This window comes from Schizophyllum commune (assembly GCF_000143185.2).
Source record: "Schizophyllum commune H4-8 unplaced genomic scaffold SCHCOscaffold_8, whole genome shotgun sequence".
NCBI lineage: Eukaryota > Fungi > Basidiomycota > Agaricomycetes > Agaricales > Schizophyllaceae > Schizophyllum > Schizophyllum commune.
In genome coordinates, this window is record NW_026089545.1 from 188,063 (window position 1) to 206,916 (window position 18,854).

At 56.1% G+C, this 18,854-nt stretch overlaps 11 protein-coding genes across 11 annotated transcripts; 3 read left to right on the plus strand and 8 right to left on the minus strand.

Annotated features, from left to right (window-relative positions):
• Positions 1 to 37: 37 nt before the first annotated feature.
• SCHCODRAFT_01097610 (ankyrin repeat protein) lies at positions 38 to 406 on the minus strand (the record flags this gene model as incomplete). Its single annotated transcript, XM_050341023.1, has 1 exon — positions 38 to 406. A coding segment is annotated over one exon (369 nt), but the record flags the coding sequence as incomplete, so codon positions are not given.
• A 105-nt stretch (positions 407 to 511) lies between these two features.
• SCHCODRAFT_02477099 (ankyrin) lies at positions 512 to 742 on the minus strand (the record flags this gene model as incomplete). Its single annotated transcript, XM_050342753.1, has 1 exon — positions 512 to 742. A coding segment is annotated over one exon (231 nt), but the record flags the coding sequence as incomplete, so codon positions are not given.
• Positions 743 to 754: 12 nt separating this feature from the next.
• Positions 755 to 1,000, minus strand: SCHCODRAFT_02460912 (ankyrin repeat protein; the record flags this gene model as incomplete). Its single annotated transcript, XM_050342612.1, has 1 exon — positions 755 to 1,000. A coding segment is annotated over one exon (246 nt), but the record flags the coding sequence as incomplete, so codon positions are not given.
• A 2,028-nt stretch (positions 1,001 to 3,028) lies between these two features.
• SCHCODRAFT_02507568 (uncharacterized protein) lies at positions 3,029 to 5,519 on the minus strand (the record flags this gene model as incomplete). Its single annotated transcript, XM_050343196.1, has 10 exons — positions 3,029 to 3,218; positions 3,275 to 3,826; positions 3,876 to 3,900; positions 3,948 to 4,121; positions 4,170 to 4,274; positions 4,323 to 4,394; positions 4,441 to 4,581; positions 4,634 to 4,826; positions 4,879 to 4,929; positions 5,013 to 5,519. Coding segments are annotated over 10 exons (2,010 nt in total), but the record flags the coding sequence as incomplete, so codon positions are not given.
• Positions 5,520 to 7,180: 1,661 nt separating this feature from the next.
• Positions 7,181 to 7,547, minus strand: SCHCODRAFT_01128122 (uncharacterized protein; the record flags this gene model as incomplete). The annotated part of the gene is made up of 2 exons (XM_003030290.3): positions 7,181 to 7,428; positions 7,485 to 7,547. 2 exons carry the CDS (start codon positions 7,545 to 7,547, stop codon positions 7,213 to 7,215), a joined length of 279 nt encoding a protein of 92 aa, XP_003030336.1. The 3' UTR covers positions 7,181 to 7,212.
• A 948-nt stretch (positions 7,548 to 8,495) lies between these two features.
• SCHCODRAFT_01190669 (uncharacterized protein) lies at positions 8,496 to 9,537 on the plus strand (the record flags this gene model as incomplete). Its single annotated transcript, XM_003030717.3, has 3 exons — positions 8,496 to 8,584; positions 8,637 to 8,835; positions 8,886 to 9,537. The coding sequence occupies exons 2-3, from the start codon at positions 8,831 to 8,833 to the stop codon at positions 9,535 to 9,537; spliced, it is 657 nt and encodes a 218-aa protein (XP_003030763.2). The 5' UTR covers positions 8,496 to 8,584; positions 8,637 to 8,830.
• Positions 9,538 to 10,398: 861 nt separating this feature from the next.
• Positions 10,399 to 10,908, plus strand: SCHCODRAFT_02332648 (uncharacterized protein). The gene is made up of 2 exons (XM_050342403.1): positions 10,399 to 10,490; positions 10,545 to 10,908. Exon 2 carries the CDS (start codon positions 10,545 to 10,547, stop codon positions 10,854 to 10,856), a length of 312 nt encoding a protein of 103 aa, XP_050199053.1. The 5' UTR covers positions 10,399 to 10,490; the 3' UTR covers positions 10,857 to 10,908.
• A 204-nt stretch (positions 10,909 to 11,112) lies between these two features.
• Positions 11,113 to 11,627, minus strand: SCHCODRAFT_01314122 (uncharacterized protein). The gene is made up of 2 exons (XM_050341430.1): positions 11,283 to 11,627; positions 11,113 to 11,232 (listed from the first exon to the last, which is right to left on the minus strand). The coding sequence occupies exons 1-2, from the start codon at positions 11,587 to 11,589 to the stop codon at positions 11,183 to 11,185; spliced, it is 357 nt and encodes a 118-aa protein (XP_050199054.1). The 5' UTR covers positions 11,590 to 11,627; the 3' UTR covers positions 11,113 to 11,182.
• Positions 11,628 to 12,528: 901 nt separating this feature from the next.
• SCHCODRAFT_02480643 (uncharacterized protein) lies at positions 12,529 to 13,238 on the minus strand (the record flags this gene model as incomplete). The annotated part of the gene is made up of 2 exons (XM_050342787.1): positions 12,529 to 12,802; positions 12,853 to 13,238. Coding segments are annotated over 2 exons (660 nt in total), but the record flags the coding sequence as incomplete, so codon positions are not given.
• Positions 13,239 to 13,378: 140 nt separating this feature from the next.
• Positions 13,379 to 16,070, minus strand: SCHCODRAFT_02736488 (uncharacterized protein; the record flags this gene model as incomplete). The annotated part of the gene is made up of 9 exons (XM_003030289.2): positions 15,800 to 16,070; positions 15,620 to 15,738; positions 14,556 to 15,178; positions 14,449 to 14,499; positions 14,205 to 14,397; positions 13,895 to 13,966; positions 13,758 to 13,841; positions 13,530 to 13,694; positions 13,379 to 13,401 (listed from the first exon to the last, which is right to left on the minus strand). The coding sequence occupies exons 1-9, from the start codon at positions 15,853 to 15,855 to the stop codon at positions 13,379 to 13,381; spliced, it is 1,386 nt and encodes a 461-aa protein (XP_003030335.2). The 5' UTR covers positions 15,856 to 16,070.
• A 1,190-nt stretch (positions 16,071 to 17,260) lies between these two features.
• Positions 17,261 to 18,527, plus strand: SCHCODRAFT_02679160 (uncharacterized protein). The gene is made up of 2 exons (XM_003030716.2): positions 17,261 to 17,773; positions 17,835 to 18,527. The coding sequence occupies exons 1-2, from the start codon at positions 17,632 to 17,634 to the stop codon at positions 18,392 to 18,394; spliced, it is 702 nt and encodes a 233-aa protein (XP_003030762.1). The 5' UTR covers positions 17,261 to 17,631; the 3' UTR covers positions 18,395 to 18,527.
• Positions 18,528 to 18,854: the final 327 nt, after the last annotated feature.

Sequence of the window (18,854 nt, forward strand, 5' to 3'; positions counted from 1 at the left end):
CCGCTAATGTCAGTGGTGTATACCTCCCTTTGGTTCGAGCGGAGATGGCGATGCCCCGCGCAAGAAGCAAGGTGACGACGCCGAGGTGTCCCTCTCTGGCGGCGAAATGAAGGGAAGTATAATTGTTCTCCTCACTCTCCTCGATGTGCGCGCCCTCGTCGAGGAGCAGACGAGCGATGTTCTCCCATCCGTACTGTGCCGCTACCGTCAGCGGCGTGTCTTGCACGTTGCTTCGCGCGCTGACGGATGCGCCGTACTCCAGGAGCAAGCGGGCAGTACCGAGATGTCCTGCTTTAGTCGCCAAGTGCAGAGCGGTCCAGCCGGCTTTGTTAGGATCCTCAACACGCGCGCCCTTGTCGAGGAGCAAGCGAGCAATGTCCTCTCGACCGTACTCTGCCGCTACCATCAGCGGCGTGCTCTGCTCATCATTTCGCGCGTCAACACAGGCACCTCGCATGAGGAGCAGGTGAGCGATGCCAAGATGACTCCTGAAAGCTGCGAGGTGAAGGGAAGTCCAGCCCATCTCTTCACACTCCTCAACCTGGGCGCCCTTGTCAAGAAGCAGACGGACGACATCCTCTCGACCGCGACTGGCTGCTGTTGTTAGCGGTGTGCTCTCTGCCTTAGCTCGCGCAGAGACGTGGGCACCTCGTTCGAGGAGCAGACGAGCGGTACCTAGGTGTCCCTCTGCAGCTGCTAAGTGGAGGGAAGTCAGACTCCAGCCATCAGACTCCCCAATATCCGCTCCCGCATCGAGGAGCAGGCGAACAGTGTCCTCTCGACCGTTGTCGGCCGCTACTATCAACGGCGTGGCGTGTCGATTGGTTCGCGCGGTGATGGAGGCGCTGTTCTCGAGGAGCAGCCGAGCGATGCTGAGATGTCCTTGCTGAGCTACGAGGTGAAGTGAAGTCCAGTCTTCATCATAGCATTCCTCTATTTGTGCCCCCTTCTTGAGTAGCAGATTGACGACGTTCTCCCGACCATGATAGGCAGCTACCATCAGCGGCGTGACCTGCTGATTGCTTCGCGCAACGACGGAGGCGCCTCGCGCGAGGAGCAGACGAGCGGTACCTAGGTGTCCCCCTGCAGCTGCCCAGTGCAGGGAAGTCCAATCTTTCCAGTCGGACTCCTCGGTATGCGCTCCCTTGTCGAGGAGCAGACGAACGACGGCTTCCTGTCCGTTGCGGGCCGCTATCGTTAGCGGTGTGCCATCATGCTTGGTACGCGCGGAGATGGAGGCACCACACGCGAGGAGTAGGTTGACAGTATCGAGATGTCCTTCTCTAGCCTCCCAGTGCAGGGATGCCCAGCCATCACCGTTACAATCCTCTACGCATGCCCCCCTTTCGAGGAGCAGGCGAACGATATCCTCTCGACCGTTGTAAGCCGCTATTGTCAGCGGGGTGTCCTGCTGACTAGTTCGCAGGGCCATGGAGGCGCCTCGCTCGAGGAGCAGGGTGGCGATACGGAGAGATCCATCTCTAGCTGCGAGGTGAAGTGAAGTCCAACCTGTCCAGCTGTACTCCTCGGTATGCGCTCCCTTGTCAAGAAGCAGGCGAATGACGTCTTCTCGCCCGTGACTGGCTGCTACCGTGAGCGGCGTGGCCTGCTGCTTGGTTCGCGCGCTGACGGATGCGCCGCGCTCGAGGAGCAGGCGAGCAATGCCTAGATATCCCTCTCTGGACGCAAAGTGCAGGGCAGTCCAGCCAGCGTTGTTACAGGCCCCGACAGGCGCGCTCTGGTCGAGAAGCAAGCGAGCAATATCCTCCCGACCGTGCTCTACCGCTACTGTCAGTGGCGTGTTTTGCTGATTGTCTCGCGAGTCTACACAGGCACCTCGCGCAAGGAGCGAGCGGGCAATATCGAGATGCCCTTCTTTAGCGATCCAGTGCAGGGAAGTCCAGCCATCAACGTTACAAGCATTGACGCACGCCCCCCCTTCGAGAAGCAGGCGAACGATGTCCTCTTTCCCGCATCGAGCGGCTATTGTCAGTGGCGTGTCCTGCTGATTGTTTCGTGCGACAACCGAGGCGCCTCGCTCGAGTAGCAGGGTGCCAATTCCGAAGTGTCCGTCGCTGGCAGCATAGTGAAGAGTGGTCCAGCCAGCCTTCTGACACTCCCCAACATGGGCCCCCTTATCAAGGAGAAGGCGAACCATTTCCTCGGAACTTTGATTGGCTAGTATCAGCGGCGTGAACTGGTGTATCGTTCGTGCAGCGATAGCAGCACCTCGCTCCAGTAGTAGGCGGGCAATGCTGAGATGTCCATGATACGCTGCATAGTGAAGCGAGGTCCAGCCTTCTTCAGTACATTCCTCAATATGCGCCCCATTGTCGAGGAGCAGAGAAACAATGGCTTCGTGACCGCTTAGAGCTGCCAAGACCAGCGGTGTGACTTGCTGAACCGACCTCGCCGCGATGGAGGCACCCCGCCTGAGGAGTAGGACGGTGATGGCAAGGTTGCCATGTTTCACTGCGTGATGAAGAGCTTTCCATTTGCCTTTCGTAGTTCCAGCCTCGATTTCCGCTCCCTTGTCTATCAGCACAGCAACAAGTTGCTGGTGACCTACGTCTATAGCAGACCAGAGCGAGTTGTCGAGTACAATTGTGCTGTCGGATTTTGTAGCCAGAATTACAAGGGCCGCTGTCATCTCCTCTTCTAGCTTGTCATAGACCCCACTACCTGCCTTGCTAATGTATTCGACCCAGGACCAGGTCAAATGCGAGTTAACATTCCAGGAATGTGCCGGGTCGTCAGTTCCAGCAAGGTATGCAAGGCATGTACGAGCCATTAGAGCGTAAGCATCTTCATCATGGACAAAGAATGGCGAGTTTGAAGGGAGACTGAGGATGTAGTCGCGAACTGAGGCATGAGCCAGCTGGACAATCCTTCCATTGACGGATACGAGCATCGACCCGACCATGCTGATCACAGACTCGGGTACGGGCCGTAGAGACGCCTCGTAGACCGGCTTATCATCGGTATAGTCAAAAGACATGAGATTTGCAAAGTCGTCCAATGACATAGGTTGCACCGTGCGGACGAGCCATAGAAGTAAGCGTCGCACATCAGCTCGATCCGCAGGATCGATCGCATCCAGGCATCCTTTGTAAAGGACTTCCAGCGATTCGGGAAGGACTTTCAAGCGCTGGCGAACCTTGCCCGGTAATCCTGCGATACTCCTGAGCTCCTGGATGACCAACGTCGTCCAGCGAAAACTGCGCCGCGCTTGTGTGAGTACTAATCTGCCACGGCAGGAAATGAACCGACTGACTTTCCCTCTGCCCCCGCTAGCAGCGCCTGTCTCACTCCGTCGCGGTCTCTGATGCTTTCCAGCACACCACCAGAGGATAATGATATGTCGAGTACTGCTCCGATATCGCTATCCGTGTCATTGTCACCGACAGCAACCATGATGTCGAACAAATGAGCTACATTCACTGGTGTGCGACGAGAGGCGAGTAGTGAGACGGTAGATATCCCCTTCAGACGGTGTAGAAAAGGAAGGACATCGGTCTGCTCGGCCTCATCCAATGCATCAATGACGATAAAAACCCGGGATGAAACAGCACGAAGTAAGCTCATGAGCAAGCGTTCCTTGTCGGTCTTCGTTGCGAATCCATTCTCGATGGCCCTCTTGCGGGCCTCGAATATGGTAAGAGCAGATTGAGGACATTTTAGTGCCACTTGATATACTAGGGCGGAAAGGAGGGTGCGTAAATCGCGCACATGGGAGCCGTCGGTAGTGTCGAAGAGATGGACGAGCACGAGGGGCTGAGGAGTAAGCGCTACGCAGCGCGCCTGCAGGACTTGAGCAGCAGCGGCGCTGGAACCAGACGTTATTGGTGAAAAGCGGATCGTGAAAATAAACATACATCATCGTACTTTTACCACAGCCAGCTAGCGGCCGATGAGCGCCAGTGCGTAAAGTACAGAGCGAGACTCACCCTTTCCGTTAAGCAGTACGGATCTGATACTCCCTTCTCTGAATGCGGCGAAAACGTCACCATCGAGGAACCATGAGCCGGTACCCTCTGCACGGTCATCCAGGAGCTTGCTGAGTTTGGACGAGCAGTTCGAATACCCGAGCCACTGCCCGATCTTGTCGAGCTCGACAGATGCTGAGGCAAGTCAGTATGGACGTCGCAGTGAGCGACTAAGCGACCGACTCTTTATTTGCTTCAGGTCGTTCGTCTGCAGGTAGAGCGAAAGCTCGAGGCGGCGTAGAACGGCACGGTGTGCAAGAATGTCTTCCTTCGTCGAAAGTGCGTTCTCTGACTTACGAGTCAGCCTGACTGAACAAGCATGGGATCTTTACGCACCTTGAATGCGACGCACGAGTTGCAATAAGTCCAGGATACTCTGGTTCACCCAATTTTGAGACACTCTTTCGTCTGTAAGACAGTGAGCAGGAAGGACTCACGCGAGGAAAAGACCTACCAGCAAGGCTTGACATCATTTGCGTCACCTTTTCGTATGTGACTCCTGCTATCACTTCATGGTGCCGATTAGCAAGGCGACCGAGGTCTTGCAATGCTTCAGACAGAGGCCGCATGTCGATGAGACTCTTCAGCCATAAACCTAGAGAGCGCCGTTGTGGTTACGCCGGACAGATGAATACAGTAGCGCTCACGGAGGCGGCCTGAACGCTTCATCTTCACAATGACCTGAAGAACTGTGATCGACTGAATTAACAGTCGGATAGACGCGTCGCGGAGCAAGTCTTCGGCTTGCATAGAGACAGCTTCGACTACTTGCAATTGTGTCCTGATCTCGTCGAATGCGCTCGCAATCTGGTCGTGTTCCTCGAGGGTCTTTACAGATGCCTGGGTCCGCGATCAGGAGCGACAGAAGGAGATGAGTGATAGAGGCACTCACGCTGACGATCATCCCCAAGGTTGAGAATAAGATCTGGCTCGGAGGAAAGGCCTGTTATCAAGTGTGTCAATATTAGGCGTATAATCCGAGGGTAGACCACTCGCCGTCGAACAGAGGGTGTCACAGATAGGAACGCAGAGCTTCTCGAAGATGCAGGCTAACGGGATGAAGCTGTTGCGGACGCGTTTCCATCGGCCATTCGCGAACGCTTCCTGCTCTTCCTCCTCCATTCTCGCAATGTAGCCTATCACGGCGTCCTTGGAACTGAACAGCATAGCTTCCGAAGAGGCCAAGTCGACGCCCATCTTCCTCTGCCATTGCGCCACTGCCTGAGACCACATCTGTGTCATCGAGTCGTCGCTGGCCGCGGCTGGGACGTCGATGGAAGCGATTGAGACGCTGGTGATTGCGTCTGACGTTGAGAAGCCAGCGACGGACGTAGTCGTCTCGGACGCCTCGATGGCGCGCGGCGGTGAGAGTACGCCGGCAAGAGGCTCGGGACCCGTATCGTTCGTACCATCTGCCGAGGGCGACGGCGATATATGAAGCGCGTCCGAGGCATGCTCGGGAGACGGCGAGGACACGGGGGCCGGAGGAGACCCTCTGCCCGAAGAAGCGAAAGCCCGCGACAGACGGCTCATCAGGGACGAAAGCGATAGTCGATGGCGCAAACTGGGTGGTTCGGCCGGCGACGGCGACGGCGAGGCAGAAGGAGAGGCCGCCGCGGTGGACGATGATGAATGGGAATGAAGGCGAGGACCAACTGGAGGGTCGGCGTCGTCGCCAGGCGCTGTCACCGAGGACGCGATCACAGCGCTTGCGATAGGCGCCGATGATGAAGCACGGCCTCGCGAGAAGTAGCTGACGAGCCACGATGGCAGTAGCCGATCGCGCAGAGGACGGCGCCCGGCGGACGATGACGGCGAGATCGAGGAATCAGGCATTGCGGCTGCAGGGTCCACGTTCAGTGTTGACGATGAGGGTCGGAAGGAAGAGGCGGACCGCCCACCTGGTATACAACAGCACGTCACCCGCGTGACTGTACAGCTTCGCGAGCAGGACGAGGGCGATGGAACATCAACTCGCACGCATAGCACCCATCGATAAGCGCCGACGGAAGGAACCCTACGCTGTGCACTCTCAAGCCTCGACAGACGCTAAGCACCGCAAGAGCTATGCAACTCGCGGTCTCGATGCGACGACGTGTCGATGGTACCTCTCCCCACTCGTATCCAGCTGAGCGCAGCCCAAGGGTGGTCCATGGATCAGCCCCTAGCTGTGCTCGTGGCTGATCGTATCTGTAGATATCAAGATGAGACCGGGAAGAGGTCATTACCAGAAGCCGCCGTCTACGGCCTTCTCGCCTGGAGCAGAGCGACGTGCTGAAAACAAGGATCCAATCATCATTCTATGATAATGGAGAAGAGGTACAACATACACGCACGGCGTTGCAGTACCGTAGTGCTATAGAGAACGCGCGAATGAGGGCTGAGGCATGTGTGCCCTTGACTTTCGACGAGCCCGGCAGATGCGCATGTCGCAACGGGCGCGAGGGCGCCGACACCGTTGGTGCATGATGACCGTCGCCTGCACGCGGGCGAGTGATCGATACCTCTATATACCTCTAGCATGTTGACCTGATATGATAGAGTCAGTTATTGGATCCTTGAGAATATTCAGCACGTACCAATGAATCAATGCCGCCGTTGTCGAAGTTGCCGAGGACGACAGCGCTATTCGCCAAGGTTACGCTTTCGCAGGAAGTTCGACTGTATCCTCCTCGAGCCTAGGCATGTCCGACCGCGGGCAAAGGAGCTCCCCACGACGCGTATGATGAACTTGAAGACACGTCGGGTTCGACGAAGACGACGTTGAAAAATCGTCCAGACTTGCATACGAGCCTTGCGAGCGGTTAGGGTGTATAGAGATATTCTAGTCCTGCAGGACGACCATCAAAATATACAAGGATTAAGAGAGGCGGGGATGGCGTACTTAGTGCCGAGCCGCCCATCAGCCGCGTCAGTCGCAATTACGGCCAGCCTCGAGGGGTGTGTGCATCCTGGCAATGATGGACTGGGCATGCAGGCTCGCGAGAGGACGGGATATAACATGCAATGGATATAGGAAAGAATCGCTGGTGTTCTCGTTATACGCAAGTCACTGGGCGGTGGTACTGGTCGGCGCCTGAGAGGCGTCACCGGCGCGCTGACCAGCACGCAACGCCATCAGAGCTACCCTCGTATCGAGGTATACGCTTGGGGGTCGAGTGTCGTGCTCGCGTGCATTGACGGCGTATCCGGGGGATGATCCCGGCGTTCACGTTGTTGCCGAGGTCTAGGAAGATTGTCTGGCGGGCTGTAACTTTGCATGTCGGTCGAGGGGGTCCTTCTCCAACTCAGGGATGCGCGAGCGCGGCCTAGGTAGCGCTGGAGGAGGTGCGTAATGGACTTCAAAGATGGACGCCCTGAAACCGTACCGAAGTTGAATCCTCACCCGCCGAACGAACGTTGGGCCTTGAAGGCGTTTGAGATAGTGAAGGAACGTAAGCGCCTAATAGAATCATCGTCAGAAGACGGAGGGCGCGAGGAAGACGGGCTTAGGCTTACCGAATTGCGCGCCGAGTGACTTTCGCGGGCATCTTCTTCCTGAGGCGCTATTGCATCGCGCATCGGTCGTTAAGCTTGCCCGTCCAATGAAGTTTCGGGGAACGTATGCAGAGCCTTTGCATTGTTTGATCGAAGGGTCACTGAGAGTTAATGAAAGCTCACCCAATTCGCGTGGAGGTGGAAGCTAGCCATGTTCTTAAGCTCTCGTTGGTCCGCACACTCTCCCCCGTTCCAGATCCTCCCTAATAGTCGATTGACCGATCTCTCACATGCACTCGTCGCGAACGTAGCGGGGTGCCGGCCCTCGTGTCGGTCGCTTGTCGCCTGTCGCTGAAGCGGTTCGGGTAGGGCAGGCTAGCGCGATTCTCCCCCTGCAGATACTCATAAAGAAAGTAACTCGCAGTCGAGTTCTCTCCTGCCCCGACCTTGACTCAAAATACATTGACTATCAAGCGGTCAGTAACTGCACGGTGGGAGATGCACCGACGCACCATAGCGATCGCCAGAGCATAGGTGTAACCGCAGTGTTAGCGACCATGCGTCCCCCTCAAAGCAGCCAGCTCATTCTTCGCACCACATGGTCGCGCAAGGCTTTCAATGTCTTCGTTCGCTCAGGTTGCAGCTGCAGTCTTGCCGTCTCGTGTCGACAATTGTGCGGAATAGAAGAACACACAGAAAAAATGGACAACAGTATAAAGAGAGCCGGTAGTCTCCTCGATATTGTTTGTATCAAAGGGTGGCGATGGTGGAGAGGATTACAACACAAGTGCATGACGGTCGAGAACAAGAAGGAACAGGAACAATGGGAAATTCCCAAACAGGAACGTGACAGATCGGTCCACTGTCACGGTCACTGGCTGTTCCCCTCTCCCGACGTCCGTCCTCTACGTATCTCTCAGGCCCTTCCCTCGTACCCATTGTCTTGTACCAGTCTCAGCCTCGCTTCTCTCGAATGACTTGGTTAATTACACCGCCATCGGCTTGGGTCGTCCTATACCAACAGAGCAGCTGTACTCATAGTCTTCTGAAGCGACACGCTGGAGCTTGAAGTTCCTAGCTAAGCATGCTCAGCAAGATGGAGTGTGCTATGCTCTGACTGAGTGCGTGCTGCCCTCATTTCCGGAAGGGGTCAAGAGCTTACAAGGAATGCAGATCATCGGGAAGCAGACGAAGATGACCGAGGGCAATCACCTCCCTCGTGAGCTGCGAGTCCTCGCCAAGCATCTGGGGCCCCGGCTCCCTCACACATGGTCTGGCCATATCCGGCATCTTGCTCTAACGGGCTGTTCGGATGAGTGCGCGTTGCAGAAGTTCGCGCGTCCAAGAGCGAACAGTATGACTTGAAAATGAAGTACGTGAAGTATGCACTGGTGCTTCGAACTATCGCTCACTTGAGCGCAGGTCGCACCGCAAGATGAGCCTGCTCGGCAGGTATCGCTCTGTCCTCGGGACCGCCCATCCTCAAGCCCTCTGTATCACTTCTTCCGCCAGCCCGAATCAAGCGGTCCTGCACAAAAGGCTCACAACGATTCCGACCCGCGTCCCCAAGACTGACGCGCACAGCGATCCGGAGCGGTCGTGCGCAGGCCACGCGCTGTCAATGAGCGCGTCGGCCGTGACCCATACGTCTCCTGCGCGTCCTTGTTACACTGCGATCGCTCGGCGCCTCCTCTCAGCGCCCGTCGCGCGCCGCGCGTCTCGATCCCCTCTCGACCCAGAGAACGATGACGGCTGGTGCGCTCCGCACGAGTCCGACGTCCTCGGGGCGGTCGATGTTCCTATCGTCGCACTAGTCGAGGTTGACTACCCCTTGCGATGCGCGGCGTACTTCCTCGCAAGCAACCTATCGCTACCCACACGCCGCGCTCGTCGCATGTCCGTCCTCATCGCCCCCCAGCTCCCCCCTTTTCAACGCATTCCTCCAACCACGGCGCAGAACGACGAGGAACGCGTTACGAAGGCGGCCGTGATCGGCGAACGGCGGACAGCCTTGTCTAAGCGTCGGGCCAGAGACGCGCTCGCTGCGCCGAAAGGACGCGCGTCGCACGTCTAAAGTCTCTGAAGAATTTAACGAGTCGGGCGCTCTGCGGCCAGCTCTGTGCCCAGCTTGCTATCGGTGACCGGCTTGATGCACTCGGCAGCCGGCACATGGACGTGCTTGCTGCGCGTAACGTCCTGCTCGGTGCTCTGGCCGCTTGCTCGGTCTGTGGGACGCCCGCTCGGTGTGCTGGGATGCCGGATCGATGCGCTCGGGCGCTAGCGCGATGTCCCAGCGCCTCGTTCTTCCCCCAGCCCGATGCGCGCGGGCGCTACCTCGACACGTGTATAGCCCGTAGGGCAAAGAGAAGAGGGACCCTGTGCACGGCTGCCTACGTCCGGATGGAGAAGCACCATTGACATTCGCGGGCCTCGATAGCGCGGATGACCCGCTACTTTTCGCCGACCGCACCGCTCCTCGTCGAGCGTGGAAAGCCGCATCGAGGAGTCGGAATTTTGGACGCGGTTATGCATGGGTCACGACAGGACGAAGGCGGAGTGAGTATCTCGAAACCAAAGCACGCCCTGCCTCATGGATCTGATTCACAACGCACCCTCCAGAGGACGGTGGGCTGTTCTTCTGATTTTTCGAGGTTTTCGCCCAAGGGAGCACGATTGATAGTGTCGGTGGAGCAGACGCGCGTTGAGGACGCCTCTGGACCCCGAACGGACGGGAAGGAACAGAAGGAGGATGGGATGGGGCGCTGCGGCAATGCACGAATAATAATTTCATAGTCGTGTCGGTCTCATCAGTGTGATCAGCTGCGCTGGTACGCGTGAACTCGAGCGCGAGCGCTCCATGAGTAGGTGTCTTGCATCAATGGAATGACAGATGCGCTAACGAGACGGCAGGGGATGCGGGAAGCATGATGTCCGGGAGAATGAGAAGATGGAAGGTGGAGGGGACTAGAGGATGCAGGCTTAGTGGCAACCATGAGAGCGCTTACGATCCCGCGTCTCACTCGTTAGGTATAGCAGATGCACTCCCAATTATGGAACTCGCTGCTCATCGGCAACTGTCAGATGTGTTGCTGTCGGACCCGGGATGGTTTGTTGGATCCTTTCGTTGACGCCTATCGACCTGGCGATGTCTGCGGTCGCCCGAGTCTACCGTCGCCCGTCAACTTCCAGTTGTGTGTCAGACTGCCACCCTGCTGCTGCGACCATACTTGCTCTCCTCCACGACTTCGTTCCCTCCCTCGGTGCGATTCATCCCCCGTTCACCATGACCATACATCTGGTTTGCATTCTGACTTTCCGGTCTGGCCTGCGCTTGCGCGACGCAGTTTTCACCTTCGTCGTTCTGACGGTGTACCTGTCACAGCTGGATCGTGACGCACTCCTCGTCCGCCGATGATGCAGAAAACCCACGGGCCGTTCTCGATAAGAGCCCGATTACCCAGTGACACACTGGTATATACCGCCAAAGTTTACATATCTATTCTTCAGGTCCCCTTGCTGATGACAACTGTAAAACGGCGCTTGTATATGAATTTTGGACCCCTTTCGCATATCTTTCTCTCCTTCTACGTTTTCCTTTCTTCCCGGGGAATACGATGGATGCGCAGGTCGAGAAGATCGAGAATGCGATGGCGAACTGGCTGTAAACAAGGCGAGTGACAGGCTTCTCACGCGGACCATATGTTGACTCTACCAAATTATCAGAAGCCTGGGCATAGTGCATTCGGTAGGGAACGCGAAAGCCATGCATCTACAGACGCGTGAGTCATCTATCGCTGCATTTCCGGCCGAATAACGCACCGCCCGACGGATTTCTTCCAGTTCCCTCTGTCGAGCCTGCTCGTACAAGCGAGATCCGAATGCGACTGTCCCTTTCAACCTCCCCCGCGATCTCCCTTCCTCGTTTCAGTCTCTCGGAGAGACTTCTGCCAACCGCACCCAACAGTGTCACCCCATCATTTGCGCGTGTCTTTGGGTCGGCTCCCGTAGTCAGCAGCATCGCCACAGCACGCTCCCTGCTGTATATAACCGCAAGAAACAATGGCGTCCATCCGTCCTCGTTTCTCGCCTCGAGAGATGCCCCTCGATGTACGAGGCAATTGATCATATGGGGATCATTGCGGATCACAGCCAGATGGAGGGGCGTGTGGCCGTTCTGGTCGGGAGTATCGATGAGGGCACCCCGTTCGATGAGCAGATTGGCACTGCTGAGGCTGTTGCGTATGACTGCCCAGTGCAGAGCCGTCGTCTGCTGATTATCCTGGTCATCAATGCATGCCTCATGGTCGAGCAGCAATTGGGTGATGTCTGGCCGATTATAGAAAGCAGCCATGAGTAGCAGCGTACTACCACGTTCATCCCGGACATTGACATCGGTGCCATTCTCAAGAAGCATCCTAACAATGTCGAGATGTCCATATTTGATCATGATGAGCGGAATCCTTGCATCCATCCATGGGCGACGACGGCTTGGAATTATTGTACCGATATGCGCGCCATAGCTGAGAAGCAAGCGAAGGATACCAGCATCATGTCTGCTTGCGCCCACAGGGTGGAGGTATCGTGATAGCTCGCCACCATTGACTCCGAAGTAGTTGGTCGCACCCCCGCCCTCCAAAAGCTTTCGGACTAGTCTCATGTGGCGGGCCCTGATCCCATAACGCAGCGCGTCATAGAGCACAGGCTGTGCGCTAGGCATCTGCCATACCTTAGATAGAGCATAATGGAGATCCTGCTCTACGGCGGAGTAGAGAGTGTTGTCCCCATGCCGTGCTATGCACTGCACCCACAGCCCAGCTAATTCGATGTTCCAGTCATCGAGCATCTGTGAGCCGTCCTTCGTGCTAGCTATGAAGTAGGCAAGGCTCGTGCGAACCATGAGACAGTAGGCATCGACACTGCAGACATGGAATGGTGAAGATTCGGGCAGAGAGACGAGGAAGTCCCGAACAGAGGCATGAGCGATATGGATGTCATACCCCGAGATCGAGATGAACATAGAGTCAACGAGACGATAGACGGCCTCCGTTGTTGTGGGTGTCCAACAAGGTATGTATACCGGCATGCGACCACTATAGTCAAAGGCTAGCAGGATCGAGAGCAAGTCGACTGTTACTCGGAAAGACGGTGGTTTATCCCAGTGAAGGATCCATATGAGCAAGCGACGGACTTCCTCGCGATCATCAGCATGTACATCGGCGAGACATCGCGCGTACAGCTTTTCCAAAGAAGGAGGGAGTCTGTGAAATAATGCCCAGACTTTGTGTGGAAGATGTACGACACTCCGAAGCTGGTTGATGACGAGCACGGTCCATCGCATGCTAAACATACAGTGAGTTCGAAAACATGGAACAACATGTCAACAACGAACTTTTTCCCCGCTTTCAACGCCAACTCCCGTCGCATCGTGTCAGGCTCCGGAATTTCTGATAATGGTCCGTCCTCGGAGAATGCGATGTCAAGGGCAGTGCAGATATCCGTGTTGGATTGTTCCTGATCTATCTGAATGCAGTGGTCGTAGAGGACCCCTTTACTGACGCAAATACGATTCGAGAAGAGGATGGAGACTCTCGGAAGCAAGCGAAGAGTTTCGAGAACAGCGATAACCTTCTCGTCCAGAGCCTCATCCAGCGCGTCGACGACAAGAAAGACATGCAATCCGCTCGCGAGCATGGTTCGCCAACATTTCAGCATATCTTCGTGCGTGAAATAGCTGCTCGTCCTCGAAACCGCGCGTGCTTCAGAGAGAATCTTCATGCAAGATGGGCTGTTGATAGAGAGTTGACAGAGAATCGACGAGAGCAGGGCCGTTAGGTCTCTCGGTCGCGCATTGTCGGTCGCATCAAAGAAGTGGATGAGGGTAACGAAGTTGGGGCCACGAGATGCGCAATAGGCCTTCAGCTCTCGAACCGCGGCGGCGCTGGTAGATAAGATCATCAGACAGATAATTCCCTGAATAAATTACAACCCACATTATGGTACTTTTACCGCAACCAGCTATTGATGAATGAGTGATATAGGGTGGCGGCGAGCATGGGTGAAACGCACCACTCCCGTAGAGCATAAGTACCTGGATCCTTCTCTCCTTGAACGCCGCAAAGACTTCGCTCTCGAAGAGCCACAGCCCGGTACTCGCCGCGCGATCATTGAGCAATTTGCTCATTCTGGGCGATGGATCCTGAAAGCCGAGCCATGCATTATTTCTCTCCATTTCTGCAGAGACTACTCATGAATCGTGAATGCAAAGTCGTAAAAAGCCTGAACATGTTGACGTACTGAAAGGTCCTCTCAAAGTTTCCACCTGACAGAGGAACATATGTTCCATGCTTCTCAGGATCGCCAGGTTCGAGGTGTTGTTGTCTGCAGCGTAAATAAGATGTGGCGCTTCGGTATGCGCAAATATCTGGGCCTACCCTGGATGTCGCGCGCAACCTGCAGCACATGCTTGAAGCAGTATTCCATCTCGCTCGTGTTCTTCCGCTCCTCTGAATCCTGTAAGCGCAAGAAAATTTCCACGACAAGATGAAGCTACCAGCGACAATGCCCATAATGTTAGTGACTGATTCGAATGTGGCCATCACTACTACTTCGTGGTGGTGCGTACTGATCCTCCTTAAGTCTTCTAACGCCTCGGTCAGTGGTCGCATATCAATCAGTCTTTGTAAAAGTCGGCCTGTGGCCGAACGTTTGAGCACGCGTTTAGACATGCAAGCCTCAACGTACCCCCGTAATTATTGCGCCTCAATCTCACAATGACCCCAAGGACATTCAGGATCTGCGCAAGCAACTTGACGTTTGCGCCATGTAGGCATTGCCTGGAATTTGCGCCAACGGCTTCGATGATCTGCAAATGATTGCGGATCTCATCGAAAGCGTCAACGATCTGCTCATGCTCCTCGTGCGTCCGAATGTATACCTGGGCCTACGGTTAGAAAAGCAAGCAATGAGATATGGCGGAACAGCTTACATGGATGATCATGCCCACTGCCGAGAAGATGACCTTACTAGGCGGGAAAGCCTGCCGCGGACAAGCTAAACGTGACGTTGACCGCACCCATCAACATGTACACTTACAGTCGTGCTCAGAGTTTCACCAATGGGGGCGCATAGCCTTTCGAATATTCGTGCCAGCGGCAATAGATGGTCGTGCAGTTTCCGCCAGCGACCCTGCTTGGACTCTTCCTCCTCTTCCTCCATCTCCGCGATGTAGCTCACTATCGCGTCCTTGGAGCTGAATAGCATAGAATCGGGAGCGGTCAGGTCAACGTCAGTCTTCCGCTGCCATTCCGCCACCGCCTCGTTCCACATCTCGGTCATCGGGTCGTCAGCTGGCGCGTCATCGACGTCGGTGAGTGCGCCGGGGTTGTCGTTGAGCGTGGCCGGGACATCGTCGGTCGCATCCAAGTCGCTGGTAGGTGTGCCTACGACGTCTACTGATGCGGTGCCAATCTCCGGAAGATCAGCGACAAGGGACCGGGAGACGGAGTCTGCTACGGGAGCGAGGTTCGAGTCATCCACAGCCAACGTTGGCGGCGTCCGAAGGATATCCGACTCTGGTGCGGGGGGCGTCGGACGCACAGAAACAGTGGGCGAGCCGCCCGACGAAGGGCCAGGGTTTCGCGACAAACGGCGAAAAATGTACGGAAGCGAGAGCCGCTGGAATAGGCCATGACGCCCGTCGGCCGACGGCGACACAGCTGCAGCAGCACAGGTCGCGGGAATTGACGGTGACGAAGGAGGCGTAGGATCACCATCCGGAGAGGCATCGACGCCAGTCGTTGAGCTCGAGGAGGCGGGCATCGAGCTCGAGAAGGCGGCCGCGGCACAGGCTCTAGGCGCCGGGGGTGAGGCGCGACTTCGCAAGAGATAGCGTGCGAACCACGAGGGCAGCAATCGATAGCGCAGAGGGCGGGTCCCCGCGGACGACGACGGCGGCGGGGAAGGAGAGCCGGACATCGCTGCTGGTAGTTCAGTGTCGATGATGACGGTCGGAAGGAAGGACGAGGACGCTCACTCGAGGATAACAGCAGGTCAGCCGTGAGCTGTATAGCATCCTGAGAAGGTCGGAGGGCTATACAACATCAGCTCGCACGCATAGCCAGGATCGATAAGCGCCGGGAGCCCCGTGCCATACGCACCCTTCGCGGTGTTTCTCGACTCTGGATAGTACGCGCCGACAACCGCAAGAGCTACGGGCAGCCTCATCTGGTGGAAGTCTACCGGTGTTGACAGTCCCCACCGTCCGGCGCGAATGCGACTAAGAGAACGAGTCCGGAAGTACGGTGGTGTAGCACTGACCTTCGTCGGCAGTGACATACCTATACGCCTGCGGGTCCCGTACATGAGGCTCCGATGACTTCGAAGTCGACATCATTGACCTCTTCCCGAACGAAACACCGACACAAAAAGATCAGAGACCACAATATCATTGCAACAATCCGAGATACGGTACAGGACGCATGGCATGAAGGCTCTGTAGGCCAGCATGAGGTCGGTCTGTGTATCCTCGTCGAGTACTCGTAGCGACGGCCTTCTGGGCGGATGGTGAAGGTGAGTTGCGCGGGCTATGCGTCGGTTGCGGTGAACCGATGCTAATGTAGTCGACGTTCGTGAACACGATGGGAGTCATGGCGCAGGTCGAAATTTTGCATGCGGCTTATGGCGCTCGCAGACATTGACCGAGAAGTGCGAGATCGAAAAGAACGCGGCACGTAAGGTCGTCGGTGGATGGTGGGGACACGCCATGTATCCAAACCGAATGCAGGGTTATGTCCGTGGAGCGCGAGACCAGTCGAACGCGAAAGTTAGAACTGACCAGACGATCATAAAACTAATAAAGGACTGTAAGCAGACAGCAAGGGTCGAGAAGACGGGTCGGACGCACCGGTTGAAAGACCTCGACTTCCATGTAGTCCTCGCAGTGTTGTCCCGAAGCGCCCTGACCATGATGACGGACGGCGCTTGGGAAGGGGATGGGACAAGAAGGGTCGGGTCTTGCAAGCTGAGCCTGGCCGAGAAGATCAAGTCGAGAACCACTTTGAGGGCAGGATGGCTCACCGGTACACGCGTTGAGCGACTGGCGCGCATGCGAGCGAAATGTCATCCCCACTGTTTGACTGTTCGATGAGTCACCCGTGGCTCTCCTGTATGCGTCAAAGAGATAAGAGGCTTTGTTGCTGGAGGCAGGCGACGGCTCCATTGGGCGTGCGACAGGAGGGCTTGACGCCTCGGCAAGTTGTCCCGGGGACCCGGATGCCAAACGAAAGGCATCCTTCCCAGTCTGTTCATCGATGAGTAGCGTATTAGAAGGTCTCAACTATCTATCCAAGGTCAGCTGTTGCGTGCAGGGCGAAGACTTCGCTACGCACCAAACCGATCTCCGTCAAGGCCCTGCGCGCCGAGCAGAATCAGCAGCGACTGTGATGCTCCATTCCCTTCGAGTTTCTAGCCAACAAAGAGGTCTATCTGCTCGTGAAGAGAGCCATGTCTCTCGCAGCAAGAGAAAGAACGGGAAGAACGGGAGTGAATACGATCTGCCGTCGCGCGAAACTGTTGTCTATATTTGAGGACGTGTGCAGGAGTACTATAGTCGAGGTATCACCTTGGTATTGACCCAGTCGCGTAACGAATTGGAGAGAGAGGGAGATGTTATTGCTGAACAGATGACGGTCGGGAACGAAGAACAATGGGCCCCGAAATAGGAAAGACACGACGCGTGGCGGGCGGCAGCCACGCGCCACTTCGAGGGCACCACTTGACCTTGGACTTGACCCTCATCAGGACAGTCTACAAAGCGCCTCGTCGGCCTCATGGGCGCCATTTTCCCATGAGATCATTGTCAACTCTTTGAGCTCTTAGCACGAGGCTTGCGCAGGATAAGCCATGTCTTCTTGCCTTTGACGATTTACTCAGGCCCGAACGCTCTTTGACGACTAGATTCTCTGCGAAAGCCATGAGGCTAATCTTTGACGAGCATGAGCGTCCCTTCGACGCTTGAACGTCTTTTTCATCAGTGCCCACACCGTGAGGGTATATAAGGCGCTCAGTTGATCCTGCATTGGCCGCCACGCCTTCACCGCCAACTACCCTCTTACTCGACCAAGTTAGCGACCCCCGAGCCTCGTCCTATCCTCTCCTAGATCGTCTCGCCATGTCCCAACTTACTATTTCCGCTCTTGAGCACAACGTCACCGCGCTGTCTATCAGTGACGCTACCTCTTCGGCTGAGCTTCGTTCCGCGGCAGATGAGGACGACGTGCTGTCCTGCGCGGACGCGCTCATGCGCATCGCAGGTGGGTACATCTCATGAATCCTCGTCCAACGTCGTTCTGACTATTGACATCTCTTCTGCAGAATCAAATACCAGTGTGTTGACGCAGGCCTCGCTCGATGGGTTGGATAGTCTAGCCGCGAGCACATCCACATCGAGCCACCACCCGTCTGGCACGTCGGACTCACCTGTGCCGTCTACCCCGGATGATTCCGTGCAGAACCTGTCGAGTCCGTCTGCATCGCTCGCGCCTCCGACCGCTACTGCATCCCGCAGGGCTCGCGGGCCGTGGCAGGACCCACTTCATCCACAGAACGCCTTTCATTATTACCGCTCGCTCTTAATCAGCTTACGGCGAGCTTATGATGCCGGAGCGCAAGCCCAGCGCGAGGACGAGCAAGGCATTAAGGAGGCGGACGATGCGCAGATCCCCACGGGCGACGATCCGTGCGCTAAAGCGACTGATAGTACCAGTGCCTCGTCCAAACGCGCACTTGAGGTTTCGCGCGATGCGAGGAAGATATGGCGACCCATGTCTGGGGAGGAAAAGATGTATCACGACCAGGCGGCGGACCCTTCCCAGACGTTCATCATGCAGATGGGACACACGTCCACCGCAGTCCCATGCTTCCAGCCTATGTAATACACCTACAATGTGGATAACTGTCTACATCGGCTATAGTTCCTCCTTGTCCTTCTTGGCCGATAGTATTTTTCGATGTAAAATAGAATACTGTATATCGAACGTTGCAATTGCTTGGCCTTGCTTGCTATCTCCCCCATTTGGGTTTCCTATTGTCTCTGACATTCTTGTTCGCGATCAACATGTATCTGGCTTCTTCCGGTACCGCGGTGCGCATTATGTCCTAAACCTGTCATGGGAGTCCAAGCAAGATATCAATCCTGGATGCTCAGGCCTGCTAGCTACTCGCGCCGAGTCTGGTTGTCGCAGTGTTCGCTCTTTCGAGGTTGACGGAGTACCTTGCCATTCGATCATCTCCGGAGCGCGAGCGGGCCTCCAAACCTTCTGTCAGCCTTTTCCTGAGCATTTCCAACCTCGCACCCATATCCGGATGAAACAAGAGGCTATCAGCACGCTGATC